This window comes from Callorhinus ursinus, unplaced genomic scaffold, assembly GCF_003265705.2.
Source record: "Callorhinus ursinus isolate GAN/ISIS: 27379988/994484 unplaced genomic scaffold, GSC_fseal_2.0 scaffold8, whole genome shotgun sequence".
Lineage (NCBI taxonomy): Eukaryota > Metazoa > Chordata > Mammalia > Carnivora > Otariidae > Callorhinus > Callorhinus ursinus.
In genome coordinates, this window is record NW_027397070.1 from 2,138,710 (window position 1) to 2,153,117 (window position 14,408).

The window sequence follows — 14,408 nt, forward strand, 5'->3', positions numbered from 1 at the left end:
CCCCCCCCCCCCCGCCCAATCCTCCGGTCCCACCTGGCTTCCCATCCCTAGCTCGGCCATTGCTTTCCTTTCAGGGCCCTGCGCTACCTCTTCCGTGGGATTCCTCCCCAAGGTCACAGCTCAGGCGGCCTCAGCTTCACACCAGGACGCCAGCCTTAACGACAGCCTCACCTGGCTTGTTTCAACTCCGCTCCTCTTCCCCCCAGCGCTTCCTGGTACCGGGCCCGACGGGGGTTGGTCCTTCTTCTGGTCCTTCCCTCTTCCCGCCCCCGTCACGGGACCCCGCCCCTCCTGGGCCGCCCGGCTGAGCCGTCTAGAACCCTCTGACCTCAGGCCTCAGGCTTTGGAGTTGAGGGCAAGGAGCTGTCCTGGTGGCAAGACTGCATAGCAGGCCTGGGGTTCCCCAAGAGGCCTCTTTGTACATTCTCACCACCCAGAGAGCCTCAAGAGAGCTTGGATTTGAAACCATCGCACCCCAAAGGAGATGACAGTCCCCCCCCTTTTTTGAACTTTTTTATTAATATATTTTTTTGTTAAATTTCTTTGTATTTTTTTTTCCTGCAAGACTTGGTGTTGGCGGCACTGTTGTAGTTTAACTTCAATCCCAAATTCCATGAAATAGAAATCAGAAGTAAAGGTTTAGAGGGGAGGGAGGGAGGCAGGCCAAGGAGTAAACAGAGTTTGACTAGAAAAAAAGAAGAGGGTATGTGTGGTGGGCATTCCCAGGCAAGGCCATTCCTTGAGGGAGGGGGTTGGCAGGCAGCTTGGCTCTGCCTCATGCAGGGGAGGGAGGAAAGATCCCCTGGGGACCCTACAGAGGGGTCCCCCTCTTCCTAGGGCTTCCTGCCCGCAGGGGAAAGCTATTAACAGGGATCAGCCACAACCTCAAACAGGGCTCTCCACCCACCTCTCACCCTGCTTTGACTCCCACATCTGCCCTGCCTGGAAAGTGTGTGAGAGATTGGCTTCCTTTGATCCCTCTTTCTGTGGTTTTCCCATTTCACAAGATTCTGATGTAACGGGGGAAGGGATATAACCCACTTAGAGACTACTAAACTTGTCACAGCTTCTGCTGCTCTGCCAGTTCCTGTTATCTAGGCTGGTTGTGTTCCCCAGCAATGCCTCCCCCCACCACCCCCACGCCACAACTGCCAGAGTTGGGGAGTAGGGTCCTAGCTCAAGCGCTTCTAACCCTCTGCAGTGGAAATGTCTTCTTCAGGCCCCTTAGAAATCTAATCAAAGGCCACAAGTGAGTCCAGACCAACCAAATAAACTTTTAGGGGGAGAGACGAGGGTGGGAGAGGTCAGTGGGTAGATGTGACTGCATTGGACGGTTTCTTTCCTTTACACATTGCTCTTGACAAGGCATGCCACCCTAGGGGGTTGGACGAGGGGCTGGCTGTTGAGGAAAGGAAGAGGGAGATCCTAGGGAGTCATTCTACTTTTCATCTCCCTTATCTCCTTCAGGGAAGGATGGAGTTAGGCAAGAACCTAGCTCACTGCTTGGAGGTGAGATAGGCTCCTCCAAGGTCAGAGATGGAGGCCGTACCTCCTCCAGCTTTTTCACTAGGCCTCGCAGGGACACCAGGCCCCTTGGGTCAGGGAGCCACAGCAGCTCAGCCAGTGCCTTGCCCAGTATACAGTCATCCCTTCTCCATTTTCTTCTTCCTTTCCACTCAGCTTCCAGGAGACTCCTCAGGACACCAAACCCCCACCCTCATCGAAGTTCAGGTCTAAAGAAAAGGCGGGGAAGACACGGGTCAATGGTCTGACTTAGATTTGTGTGTCTCAGAGAAGAGAGAGACTCTGAGCGAGAAAAGCCCTTCATATGTAAACAATCTAGAGAGAGAGGTGGGGTGGGGTGGGGGAGAGAGTGAGGAAGACAGAGACAGAATAAATGAGAGAATCTGAAAGGACAGCTGGAAAAAAAAGCGAAAGACAAAACCAAAGGGGGACAGAAAAGAAACGGAAGGAAGAAGAGAAAGAAAGATAGGAGAAAAAACAACCAGGTGGAGGAAAAGAGAAAAAGGCAGGTCAAAGAAGTGAAGAGGCAGCAACCGAAGCCAGAACTAGGCTGGGCAGGAGCCTCAGGTGAGGAGCTGGGAGAACAGGAACGCCAGGCTGAGGTCCAGGAGGGCCACGGCTCCCACCACCAAGGGGTTGGCAGCTCCCTAGAGAGATGGGGGGGGGAAAGGCAGTCTCAGTCCCTGAGGACCATGTCCAGCGACAGGTCCCACCTTCCTGCCCTGGCAGAGGTGGCAAAGCTGAAGGGTCCCAGGCACCTCTCCCCAGAGGTCAGAGCAGGGGCATCTCCAACCTTTTTTGGGTTGCAAAAAAACACCTCCCTCCTGCCAGGCAGGGCCCCTCCTTCCCTCTGGCTCCCTCAAGTCGGGAACGGTCCTTCCTCCCCCTCCCTCCGCTCCCCGCCCACTAGCATGTCACGTGGCCCAGGCAGAAGGTGCCTGGCCTTAGTAGCAGACGTTGGCAGCGGCAGTCCGTACCGCAGTAAAGCAGAGAGGGATGAAGGGGTGAGGATGTGGTTGCTAGGAAACAGGAGAAGGCCTGGAGTCCAATCAGAGTAGAGGCTTCTGGGAAAACTCCACCCTTCCAGGTTTTCTGCCTCCTTTCCCATTTCCCTTCTTCCCAGGAGAGGGAGGGAGAGTCAGGGTAGGGAGGGAACAAGCTTTTCCTTTTTTATTTCTGGGCACCAAAGAGAGAAAGTGTGGAGGTGGGGGTGGGGGTGGAGTAGGAAACCAGGAGCTGGAAATGATATGGAAGGAGAACAGGGAAAGATGTTTTGGCTCGACCATTCCTTATTGGTAAGCCTGGGCAAATGACTTTAAGGGCTCTGGGCCTCAGTTCCCCCATCTGTCAAATGAGGGAGCTGGAGGTGAAGGTCTCTAAGGTTGCTTGCAGCTCACAAGTTCCTTATTTTTTATTTTATTTATTTATTTTTTTAGGTGGGCTATGGTCCAAGAGTGGGCAGGCAGGAAGGAAGCTGAGTCCAAATCAGAGCCCCTGAAGGGATCAGAGAGAGGTCTGGAAAGGATGAGAGGCAAGGCTTTGAGGAGAAAAGGGGCCACAAAGTGGGGACGGAGGGCAGCTCACCGGCTGGGCGGGCCTCTCGGTTGCAGCAGGCTCCTCAAGCTCTTCTGTCAGGCACCCGGCCTCAGGACCCCTTGAGGCCGGGTCCCTCAGGACCGGTGTGGCCATGCGCTCAGGCTCCGAGCCCCCTGGGGTTCTCAGCTGGGGCAAGGGCTCTTCGTCTTCCCCTTCCTCCTCTCGAAGACTTCCGGAGCTGTCGCTGCAGCCCCCGAGGAGTGGGGAACCGTCTCTGGGCCCCGGCCCCTGCATCCCAGCCTCGTCCTCGGCCTCATAGCCAGCTAGTTCCTCTGCCTGTTCCCCGGGGCCCCCCCACTCCTCGGGCCAAGCTTTGGGGCTGGAGAAGGGACCTCGGTCCCCTCCAGGAGGCAGTGGGCTCCGGCGGGCAGGGGGTCGCCAGGGTTGGCGGGAGGACACAGGACTGCTGGGCAGTTCAGGGGAGCCCTCTGAGGGGGTCAGTCCATTCTCGTATACCCCAGGGCTGTCCTCATCCAGGGGTTCTGTGTCGGAACCTTCCGAGTCCTGCCTGGGTCTGCGGCCTGCGGCAGGGAGAGCTAAGGATCAGAGAGGCCTGACTGGCCTCGGGCAGCAAAAGCTAGAGCTTTATCCCCCCGTCTGAGCACCTCCCAGGCTTAAAGCCTCTCACAGCCAGACCCCAGACCCCAGACCCCTAGTCCTTATTACCCTATTTTATAAATTCCCAGTTCCGCTCCCCAAACATCTGCGTCTGGCCCCCACCCTTGTCCCCTTGGACCCGCATACCTTGGTTTTTTCCATCCCCAGTCCTCTGCAGGGACTTCCTCCCCTTTCCCCACACCTGAGCCCCTCCAGCTCCCCAGGCCGCCCACGCCTCACCTGGGGCCTCTAACATGGGTTGCAGGTCCTGGGCTATCAGTTTGGCCATTCGAGCTGCCTCCACAGCCTTCTCAGCGACACTGCTGGCTGCCACTGCCTTTAGAAGGGCATCTGCCGCCCTGTCGGGTTCCAGGGACAGGGACTTAGCAGACCTGCTCAGATGCTCCAGCCCCCTGGTCCATGTCCCCAGCACATCATGTCCTCTGGATCGGAGGTCACCTCTGGAGGGCTCGGTCTTGCTCACCTTGCTCCCTGGCCTGGCGGGGCAGCTGGCCTCTGCTTACCACTCCTAGACCTGGGCTGTGCCTGCTCTCATCACACTCTCCGGCTCCCCTCACACCTGCCACCATCACGTCCCTTCTTCCAGCCACAGCCACCGGCCGCCCTCCACTCTGTTATCGCAGTCCCATCCTGCTCCCTTCCCAGGGACAGATGAGACCTCATGCCCTCCGCACACCTCTCTCGAGTCACACCTGCTTGGGCCTTCCCAGCAGCTTCGCTCTCCCTGCCCCTTGTTCTGGGCCACCCGCTCCCTGTGCCTGGAGCCTTTGCCTCCTTTCCCGTTACCACTGCTAACCCCCCTAACGTAACCCTGCCCCTTCCCTGCAGATTTCCTGACGTGACAGTTTCACAGGCTCCTTCTCTTCAGCCTCGTCTGTTACCACACTCTTCTCACCTCTAGGTCACTGCCCCTTCCTCCTTGCACCATCGCATCCTTTCTGAGCTCTCGAATTGGGGTAAGCTTGGGTTCCCCCCTTTCTGCTCTTTCTACTCCCTCTCCCAGCCACCATGCGTTTCTCACCGTTGTGACTATACCTTCCAAGGAAACTCTTAGTTTCCTTCCCTTCCACGTGCCCCTCCCATTGTGCCCTGCTCCCCGGGTACAGGCAGCCTTGAAGCACTATCGGTCCTTTCCCCACGGTGGTTTCCCAGTTCTCCCTCTAATGTCAGATGCTTCCTCAGTTTCCCCTCCCTTTCACCGTCTGCTGTTAATCGCAGATGCCCGTGATCATTCAATGAGTTCTGTAATACTGACTGAAGGTGGGGCACAACGGGGCAGAGGTAAAGGTAATCAGATATCCTTGGGCTTAAATGGATCCAGACCCCTCTGCTGGCCCCAGGCTTGTTTTATCTGGCTTAGGAAGGCAGTCTGGGTACCGGGGTAGGAAGAAGGCTGGTGGTGTTCACTGTAGTCTTAAGGCTACCCCCTCTTTATGTACCTAGGGAGATATGGTCAGCCTCCTCCCCTCAAACCTGCTGGGTCAAGGACTTTTCGAGCCTGTTTGGAGGGACCTCAGATAACCCTGTTCTTCTCTCTTTGGGCTGTCAGACTCTATATAACTAGCCTTGCCCTGAAACTAAACTGGTCTCAGGGTTTAGTGCAAGGGATGACGATCACAGTCTTGGGTTGCATGGAGTTCTGTCGGCAGCCAAAAACTGCAACAGTGACAAGAGGCTGTGTTTTTGAGTTTGGAGGGTGTAGATGAGCAAGTCTGAGGCAGTAGATCCAGTCATCAGGCCAGGCTCAGGCTACCTGGCAGAGGCACCTGCTGCTGAGGCTCTGCTGTTTCCATGGCAGCTGGCAACCAATCAGGTTTGCCAGGCCTGTTGCTGGGGAGACCAACCAGCCTCCTCCTACTGACTGATCTTTCAGCTGCTGAGATCAGTTTTTCCTGCCCGTGCCTGTTCCTCATCTAGACTAACGTGCTCCCTGGTGCCCTGCCCTCCCCCTTCCCTGGCTTAAGGTCCTGGACTCTAACCACCTAGACACTGAGATGTAGCTACAGATAGACATCTCTGGCTCAGGCATCTACTTTGGATATGACACATTCCTACACAGACACCTTGGTCACCCCTTTACAAATTCACTGAAGCATATTTGGACATATCTTGGTATCTGATCCTCTGAAGCAGTCTCAAATTTAAACAAAATCCTTCAACTGTACCCTCCTTTTTAAAGAAAATCCAATATACACAAATTCACATGTATGAGTTGTATAAATCAGAGGTCTGTGAACCTCATTACAAATGGGTTTTTGGCTTTCTTTAGATCTGTGCTATCTAATCCAGCACTTAAAATGTGGCTAGTCTGGGGGCACCTGGGTGGCTCAGTGGTTAAGTGTCTGCCTTCAGCTCAGGTCATGATCCCAGGTCCTGGGATCGAGCCCTGCTCCGCGGGAAGCCTGCTTCTCCCTCTCCCACTCCCCCTGCTTGTGTTCCCTCTCTCGCTGTGTCTCTCTCTGTCAAATAAATAAATAAAATCTTTTAAAAAATTTATAAAAAAATGTGGCTAGTCTGATCTGAAATGATGCATATAAACATGAAATATATACTAGATTTCAAAGACTTAGTAAAAAAAAAAAAGGGAGAATATAAAGTCCCTCGTTAGTAATTTTATGTTGATTCTAGGTTGAAATGATCAAATTTTGGATATATTGGTTTAAATAAAGATGTACTATTTATGGGGCACCTGGCTAGCTCACTTGGTGGAGTGTGGGACTCTTGATTCCGGGGTTGCTTGACTTCAAGCCCCATTTTGGGCCGAGAGCTTACTTTTAAAAAAATGTAATAATTAAAATCATTTATCTGTTTTTATTTTTTCACATGGCTACTAGATTTAAAATTACATATTTGGCTTACATTATATTTCTACTGCACAGTGCTACTTTAGATAATAAGATAATGCATGGACATGTAATCTGATTTATGGAGAGAAAATTTCATTTACAGGCGGGCCTCCTCCCCTCAAACCTTCATCAGTTGGGTAAAGGGAGGCAGAGGAAGCAAAGCTGAGAGCAACTATCTTCTCAGGTGGATAGGTCAGCTGTACAAACTAGATCTCCCCAAGGCCCAAGGCTGAAATAACATCAGTCTGTGGGCAGGCGGGGATGTGGCTAGGAATACACATTCCTTGTCTCTCTGCCCAGGGCTGCTCCTCCCAGCTGCAAGAGGAGCACTGGGGACAGGTTTCTGAGCCTGCACAAGCCGGCGCTCCTTGCTACTCCCACACACAACATTGACACACATCCCCACAAAAGACACTAAGACACGGTTAGAGTCTAACACGGCTTCCCTCAAATACCCAGCCACCCACAGCTACACCCACATCCACCTGTAGCCTCAGATATAAACACTCCAAACACCCAGGGCTACAACTGCTTGGCCTTAGGCCTGCTCTTCCCCACCAGGTCCTAAGCCTTGGGTCGTGGTCCTCCTTTAGGCACTACCTACCCCCACCCCCGCCCCGCCAACTGTCCCCAGGGTACCTTCTCCACTTAGCCCAGCTTTGGCCTCTGCAGCGGATGCCCACCTGGCAGCGGCGATCTCCTGGCGCTGGCGGGCAGCGCTCACGGCTCGACGGGCGCCTTCGACAGCCCTGTCCACCTTCTCCTTCACTTTGCCCCGGCGAAGGGCCAGAGGCAGGAGGCTGCGCACGCGCCCCCCGTGCACCAGCCGGTTGCGCTTGTACTTGCCCTCCTCGCGGGAGCCGTCCGGGCGGGTGGTGCGTCCGTAGCCGTGCCGCCGGTTGCCCAGCCACTCGCCCTCATAGCGCAGCCCGTTGGAGCGCTGGCTCACGCCGAAGCCGCTGCGCCGGTCGGCGCGCCATTCGCCCGCATACACCTCCGTGGCAGAGCCCTCGATGAGGGCGGGCGGAGCTGGGGCCGGGGGCCCGCTGGCCTCGGAGCCCGGGGGTCCTGTGCTGCCCACCTCGCTGCTCACCTCGCTGCGCAGGGAGCCCCGCTTGCTGCCCAAGGAGCTGCGGCGCCCGCCCGCCCGGAGCCCGCTGAGCAGCAGCGAGCGGCGGAAGAACCCGCCGGCCGCGGGGGTGCGCTTTCGGGAGGACGCGCCGTCAGCGTCCCCCGGCCCGGCCAGCACGAAGCCGCCCCGGGAGCCCGAGGCCGGGCTGCCTCCCTCGTCACCCGGCAGGGGCAGGGGCGGGGGCGGTGTCGGGGGGTCGCTGTGGCCTGAGTCCAGGGAGGTGCGGCGGGGGGAGCGCAGCAGCGCCGCCTGGTGGTAGGGCACGCTCTGGCGTACCCCGTAGCCGTGGCGCTTCCCGGCCTGCCACTGGCCCTGGTAGGTGCCTGCGGGCGGGGTAGGACGGGGAGAAAGGGTCAGGACCCGCTGCTTCCTGCACCCTCGGCCCCAAGCGCCCCTGGAGGCCTTAAGTGTTGGGAGGGAGAGGTGGGGGCAGTTAGCGTGGAGGTCGAGGAAGAGCACTAGGATCGGGGACGGGCCGGGTTGGGTCGGAAGGTGTGGAAGAGCAGAGCGAAGACCGACAGATAGCAGCAGGAGATCTGTGGTTTTGAGTCGTGCAGGTAGACAAGCGAAAGGGGGAGGGCCCGGCAGGCTGGGGTGTGTGAAGGACAGCTAGTCCAGAGGGTGTGAGGGACAGGCTGATGGGGGGTTTAAGATAGTCATGTGACAAGCAGACAGGACGATGAGGGGCAAGCTGACTGAGGAGATGTGAGGGGACAGGCAAGAGCAGAGGTGTTAGGGACAGGCGGGTGGGGGGAGAGGGGAGGTGTGGGACAGCCAGAGAGGAGGGGTGGAAGGGACAAGCAGATGGGGGGGTGAGGGTCAGGTAGATGGGGGGTGTGAGGGACAGGCAGACAGGGAAGGGGTGAGGGCAGGCAGACTGCAGACTGGGGAGAGGGAGAAGCAGGCAGGGGCCAGAGAGTGGGAGGAAGGAGTGCGCGATGGGAGGAGAGGGCGGCAAGATGGGCGCCGGGGGCGCATATGGATGGGGGAGGCGTACAGGAGAACAGCGGGGCAGGGGGCCGATGGCGGGGAAGGCGGACGCGGGACAGGCGGACGCGGAGGCGCACGCGGACGAGCAGACAGACAGTAGTGGGCCGGGCCCCGCACCTCCGTCGGAGTAGGTCTCGGTGCCGTAGCCGTCCTGGAAGCCGTCCTTCCAGAGCCCGGCGTAGCGCAGGCCCGACACGCTCTCCCACACGCCGCTGCGCCCCTTCAGCCCGCCCAGCCACTCGCCGCGGTACGTCCAGCGGCTCTTGCGCTCCACGCCCAGCCCTTCGCGCTTGCCCTGCTGCCAGTGGCCCTGGTAGCTGTGTCCGCCGGGCCCCGTGAAGACGCCCAGTGACTCGAAGCCGTGCGCCCAGCAGCCGCTGTACTCGCCCTGGGCGCCGGGCCCCGTGCACACGCCGTAGCCATGTGCCCGCCCCGCCTCCCAGCCCCCCACGTAGCAGCCCCCGTCGTCAAAGTCGAACTTGCCCCCGGGGGACATGCATGTAGTTGGCGCGGCCTCAGCCCCCCGGCGGCTCAGCGCATCCTGGGGCTGGAGAGCCGGCTGGGGGCCTGCGAGCCGGGCGAGGCCTGGGGGCGGGGGCAGTTAGACCGGGGCCGGGCGGGGGGGCCCCAGCGCGGGCTGGCAGGGCTGGACCCTCATCCTGAGTGGCTGCGGAGAAAGAGGGGGGAAGTGGCGAGCGAGGCCCCTCCTCTTTGCCCGCCGCTCCCTGGCCCAGTGGCTCCGGGGCATGAGCACCGCCCCCCAACCCCCCACCCTTCGGCAGCGTCTTCCAGCAGCTCCTAAGCTTTGGAGGCATGGGGGCTCCCCCCACCCCTCCCTCCCTGTAGAGGACCCCTCCCAGGACTTGGGGCCCCAACCCCAAGCGGTAGTCCCGCTTCTCCAGCCTAGAACCCCAAAGTGTCGAGTGTGGATGACAGTTGCTGGCGGGGGCGGTGGAAAGGTGGTCCTCAGAGGGGGCTGGGCAGAGTCGTAGGCCACCCGCTCCTCTGGCTGCTGTCAGGACCCTTCTGCCCTGGTTCTTTGGCTTCCCAGGCAAGGGGTGGGGGTTGGAAATGTGAGGGGGGCATCGGAGCAAGGTGGGCAGTGGGTTTCGTGGGAGAAAGGATGGGGATGGAGGAGGCTCTGCGGGAAAAGGCGAGGGTGGGGATGGGCAGACAGGCGGAAGGGAGGGGGCAGGTTACTCACCATGTGGGCTGGGGCTCAGGCTGCCTCCCAGGCACAGCATCCATGGCAGGATACCTCCACTCCCACCTCGTCCCGACAAGCCAAAGCCCCCTCCCCTTCCGGAGAGACTGCTCCTACCCAGAGACCGAAGGTGGGGGAGCCGCAAGAGAGAGTCCCCTCTCTACCCAGCTGGAGGAGCAGGCGGTGGGGGTGGGGGGCGAGGTAGTGGCAGGGGTGGGGGGGGAATGAGAATAGTGGAGGGGAAAAAAAATCTGCCTTGGATGGAGATAGGGAAGAGGAGCTGGGAACTGGATGGGAAGAGAGAGGGGGCTATCAAAAGGGGGTGTTTTTATTATTTTTTTCCTTCTTATGGTTGGGAGAGGAAAAAAAAAATCAAAATTCCGATTCCATCCCAGCACAAATCAATGTTTGCTCCATCCCAGCATCACGGGGGAGGCTGGGCCAGGCAGATTTAAAGGGGCAGGGAGAAGAGAGAAGAGGAGAGGGTGGGGAGAGGAGGAGAGGAAGAAGACACAGTGGCGATGTTAGCAGTTTGGGGGGGGGTGCCCAGGCTGGAAAAGATGGGTTCCCGCTAAACCTGAGGTGAGGGAGGAGGCAGGTAGAGGGGAGAATGAGAGGCACAGAGACCCCCAGGGTGGAGAGAAACCCTGGGATGCCGGCGGGGAGTGGGGTGAGACCGAGGGTGGGGGGGAGAGAGAGGAGGGGAGCAGAGCGAGAGGGAGGAGACAGAGCTGAAGATGGGGAGGCTGGGGGAGGCCGAAGCCAGGCGGGGGAGGAGAGATGCAGGCGAGGCCGGGAGAGGGCGAGAGGAATACAAAGAGAGAGGTGCAGGGGTGAGAGCTAAGGAGGGGGAGATGCTGCCGGAGAAGGAGGGAGGGGGGAGACCCATTCTGGGGCTGCTGAGGGTTGGCAAGGAGGAGAGAAGCAGGGGAGGAGGGGGAGGGGGAAAGAAATAGGGAGAGTGAGAGCGAATAAGGGTTGTAAGGAAGAGAGAAAGCGCTGCACAGGGAAGGGCTGGTATGGGCATGGAAATCCAGGCGGAAGAGCCCAAGCGGAGGCAGGAGGGCCGGAAGTGGTGTTTGTGGGCCTCCAGGGAGAAGGATGAACCTGCCAGCTGCTTGGACTGAAGCCAGGAAGCCTTTGGAAGCCAGGAAGCCTGTGTCCTCCAAGTCCGCCGTCCTCCCTAAGTAACCACAGCAGGGCGACCAGAAGCCTCCCTTACTTGCACTTTTTGAGGAAGCTTGAAATGGGGCCCTGCAGGAAGGCTGGCCCCACTAGCGCTTATCCAGACCCCCCCCCCACCAACGATTTCTCCCTGGGTTGTCCCTCTGAAGGGGAAGGGGTGGCATGAGGGGTGAATTGTTTTTGAATGGGGAACAGGGGCCATGCTTGGTAGTGCCATGAAGACTCTGGGGCTTTGGAGCCTTTTGCAAATCTAGAGACTAAGACACATAGACATGTTGGGGTGGGCCCTTGCTGTGGCAAAGCCCCCTTCAGCCTCCCACCCTCCAACCACTCACGAGAGGGGCAGCACATCCTGGGCCTTATTGTTTACAGACAGAAGTAGGCACAAACTATCTTCCCTGCCCCTCAGCTTACTTGCTAAGATGCTGCATCTATCCCACTCCTAAGCATTTAGGAGGGAGACACTGTCCAATTACCCACAATGGGGTAAATAGACGTACTCAATTGCTTTCATTTTCGTACAAAGTCTGATCCACTCCATTTCACAAAGAACTGAGGCCCAGAAAGGAAAGTCACTCACTAGAGTCACATGGCAGAGGTGGCAGAGCTAGAACACTAGACTTTATTTATTTTTAAGATTTTATTTATTTGAGAGAGAGTGAGCAAGAGAGCAGGAGCAGGGGCAGAAGGAGAAGGAGACCTTCCGCTGAGCAAGGGACTTGGGGCGGGCTCGATCCCAGGACCCTGGGGGTCAGGACCTGAGCCGAAGGCAGATGCCCAACCACCTGCGCCACCCAGGCGCCCCAGAACACTAGACTTGAGACCTCTGAGCTCTGTAATTCCTCCCAGGATTCCATGTATTTAGGAACCTCCCTCAGACTCAGGAGCTCCATTTTGAGTACTTTGGTAAGATAGTGTGAGGTTTGGAATAAACAGGAATGTCCCTTGCAATTTATTTTCCTAATGGTGGATACAAAATTGGAGAAATGTGTATATTTTTAAGTCTCCAGGGCAGGGACCACATCTTCAAAGTCCTTTGCACAGAACAGGGCAGCTGTGGGTCTACTTGGGCGAAGACTGGTGATAGAGAAGTCCTCCTTCCCTTCCTTCCTCCCTCCCTCCAGTTCTCCATTTAGCGAACATTTACATAGTTGGCTGTGTACCAGGCACATTGCTAGGTGCTAGAGATACAGTCTCACCCTCATGGAGCTTACTAGTGAAAAAGACAGATGACCAACAAGCAACTCTAGTGTAGTTAGTGCTGTAACAGGTTGGAGGGGTAGAAATAGGGAGAAGGGATGGAAACTAACTTAGGCTGGCTCTCTAGGGAAAGAGGCATTTATGATGAATCCAGAAGGGATTCTGGAGCAGGCCAAGCTCCATCGCTTTGTTCATCCTTAGATATTCAAGCCTTCTTTTCTCCAAGAAAGAGGGACAACAAGAGAAGAAAAGCAACCTATAGGCCTGGTGAGACCTGTGCCCTGTTCTTTAGGAAGACAGGGTGGGAATGGTAATGGAAGGTAGGGAGCGATGCCTTATTGGTAGAGCGACTCTGTACTGAATTCTAGGCTGCAAACCAACGCGTAGGGCTGAAGAAGTCACTGACAGAAGTACCTGGAACTTGGGCACACGGTCCCAGCCACCTCCCTGGGTGAGGCAGCCTTCCAGCCCCAATCTGTTTCTGTCCCTACAGGTCCTATAATCCCTTCTCCTCAGGCAGAGACACTTTTGGAAGGTGCACTGGTTTTTGGCACAATTTGTCATGCTGGGGTCCTAGAAAGGGGAACAAGGATAGAGCAGCTCTGTGCTCGAGCCAGGCACTGTGTGCGGCACTTAGCCTGCATCACTGCATTCAGTCCTCCCACAAACTTGTAACCATAAGCAGCCCAGGCTGGAGGCCGAGATCTGGGCTTTCACAGATGGACAGACCTCTGTCTGAATCCCGACTCTACTGCTTATTAGCTGGGTAACCCTGAGCACATTCCCTAACTTTCTGAGCTGCAGTACGCATAGCTCTAAGAGGGGAAGATGCTAATCTACTCCAGAGCTAATTGTGAGGACTGAAATAATCATCTATGAATAGTGTGTGGGATTATATATAGGGGAAGACCCTTTGGGCACAGTGCGTAACACATGGTAAATACCCGGTAAATGGTGGCTTGAACAATAGGCTGGCATTATGCCAGCTTTATAGGTGCGGAATCTGGGACCCAGAGGTCAATTGGCTCAACGTTGCACAGCTAATATACGGGAGTCCTTGGAGTTGAATATAGCTCAGACTCCCAAGTTGGTGCACTTCAACAAAGGCAATTTGGGGCCCTATTTATAAAAGTAAAACATGCTTATTGTTGAACTAAGAAAATAAAGGACTATATCAAGAATAGAAATCACCCCTAGTCTCACTGTATAAGAAACATATTAGTGTATTTTCATATAGTTTTCCTTCTAGGCGGTGTTTAATATAATTAGTTAAATTAGCATATCCATTTTGTATCCTGCTTATTTGCTTTGCATTACACTGTAAGCATTTTTCTATGGCATTGAAACAGCCTGGAATTTTTAATGGCTGCATAATATTCCACTGTTTGGATGCAGCATGATCTGTTTAGCCATCCCGGCATAGCACTTTTATGCTGTTTGCACAGTTTTTTGCTACTAAAAATTAACATCTTTTATACAAATCTTTGCATCTCTGATGCTTTCTTTTAAAAATGTTTTATCATGGCAAATTTCAAACATAAACCAAAGTAGACCAAAAAAAAAAAAAAACAACCCCCCCAAAACAAAAAAACAACCCACAACAAAAAAACCAAACCAAAAAACAGAATAAAGAAGTCCAATGTACCCATCAATCACCAAGCCTCAGCGATGATCATGCTCGGCTCATCTTGTTTTTTCCTTTCCCATTCAATTCAAATTCTGGGTATCATGTTATTTGAGTGTTGATTTTTTGAAGTCGGATTCCTAACAGAAGAATTACTGAGGCAGAGGGTAGGAACACTTTGTAAGATTTTGGATTTCTTTTGCTCGGATCACTTGCAGAAGGGTTGTGCAAATTTGTACTCTCACCCATTGTGCTGGAGAGTGCTGGTCTTTTGCACCCTGACCTGCACTGACCTTTAGTTATAACACACACACACCCCTTTTGTAACACACCTTTTGCCAACTTAACAGGTGACAGTGCTTTCTTTATATACATTTGTTTGGTTGCTGGACTTACACTGAGAAGTCACCTGGGGACTACAGTGGAGTAAACCCTCTTGAGGGACTCCTAGGAAACACGCCAGTACTTCTTGGGGCTCCTTGGGGCGCC

At 55.7% G+C, this 14,408-nt stretch overlaps 2 protein-coding genes across 5 annotated transcripts in view; both read right to left on the reverse strand.

The window, feature by feature from the left end:
* The window catches only part of AP1G2 (adaptor related protein complex 1 subunit gamma 2), an 8,188-nt gene extending 7,962 nt beyond the window's left edge, over positions 1–226 (reverse strand). For 2 of the 3 annotated variants that reach the window (XM_025870303.2, XM_025870302.2), the window contains exon 1: positions 88–225. The gene's annotated coding sequence lies outside the window, so the exon portion shown is untranslated. Of the gene's footprint in view, positions 1–87 lie in introns of all 3 variants that reach the window. The other variant, XM_073894968.1, reaches the window with a different exon arrangement.
* Positions 227–411: 185 nt separating this feature from the next.
* JPH4 (junctophilin 4) lies at positions 412–10,805 on the reverse strand. 2 transcript variants are annotated; one of them, XM_025870301.2, is made up of 6 exons: positions 9,911–10,792; positions 8,824–9,373; positions 7,268–8,039; positions 3,958–4,076; positions 3,109–3,641; positions 412–2,171 (listed from the first exon to the last, which is right to left on the reverse strand). In XM_025870301.2, the coding sequence occupies exons 2-6, from the start codon at positions 9,200–9,202 to the stop codon at positions 2,088–2,090; spliced, it is 1,887 nt and encodes a 628-aa protein (XP_025726086.1). In that variant the 5' UTR covers positions 9,203–9,373; positions 9,911–10,792; the 3' UTR covers positions 412–2,087. The 2 variants fall into 2 exon arrangements, 1 of the variants encoding a protein (XP_025726086.1); XR_012378941.1 differs by lacking the exon at positions 412–2,171 and having other exon boundaries at positions 3,504–3,641; positions 7,224–8,039; positions 9,911–10,805.
* Positions 10,806–14,408: the final 3,603 nt, after the last annotated feature.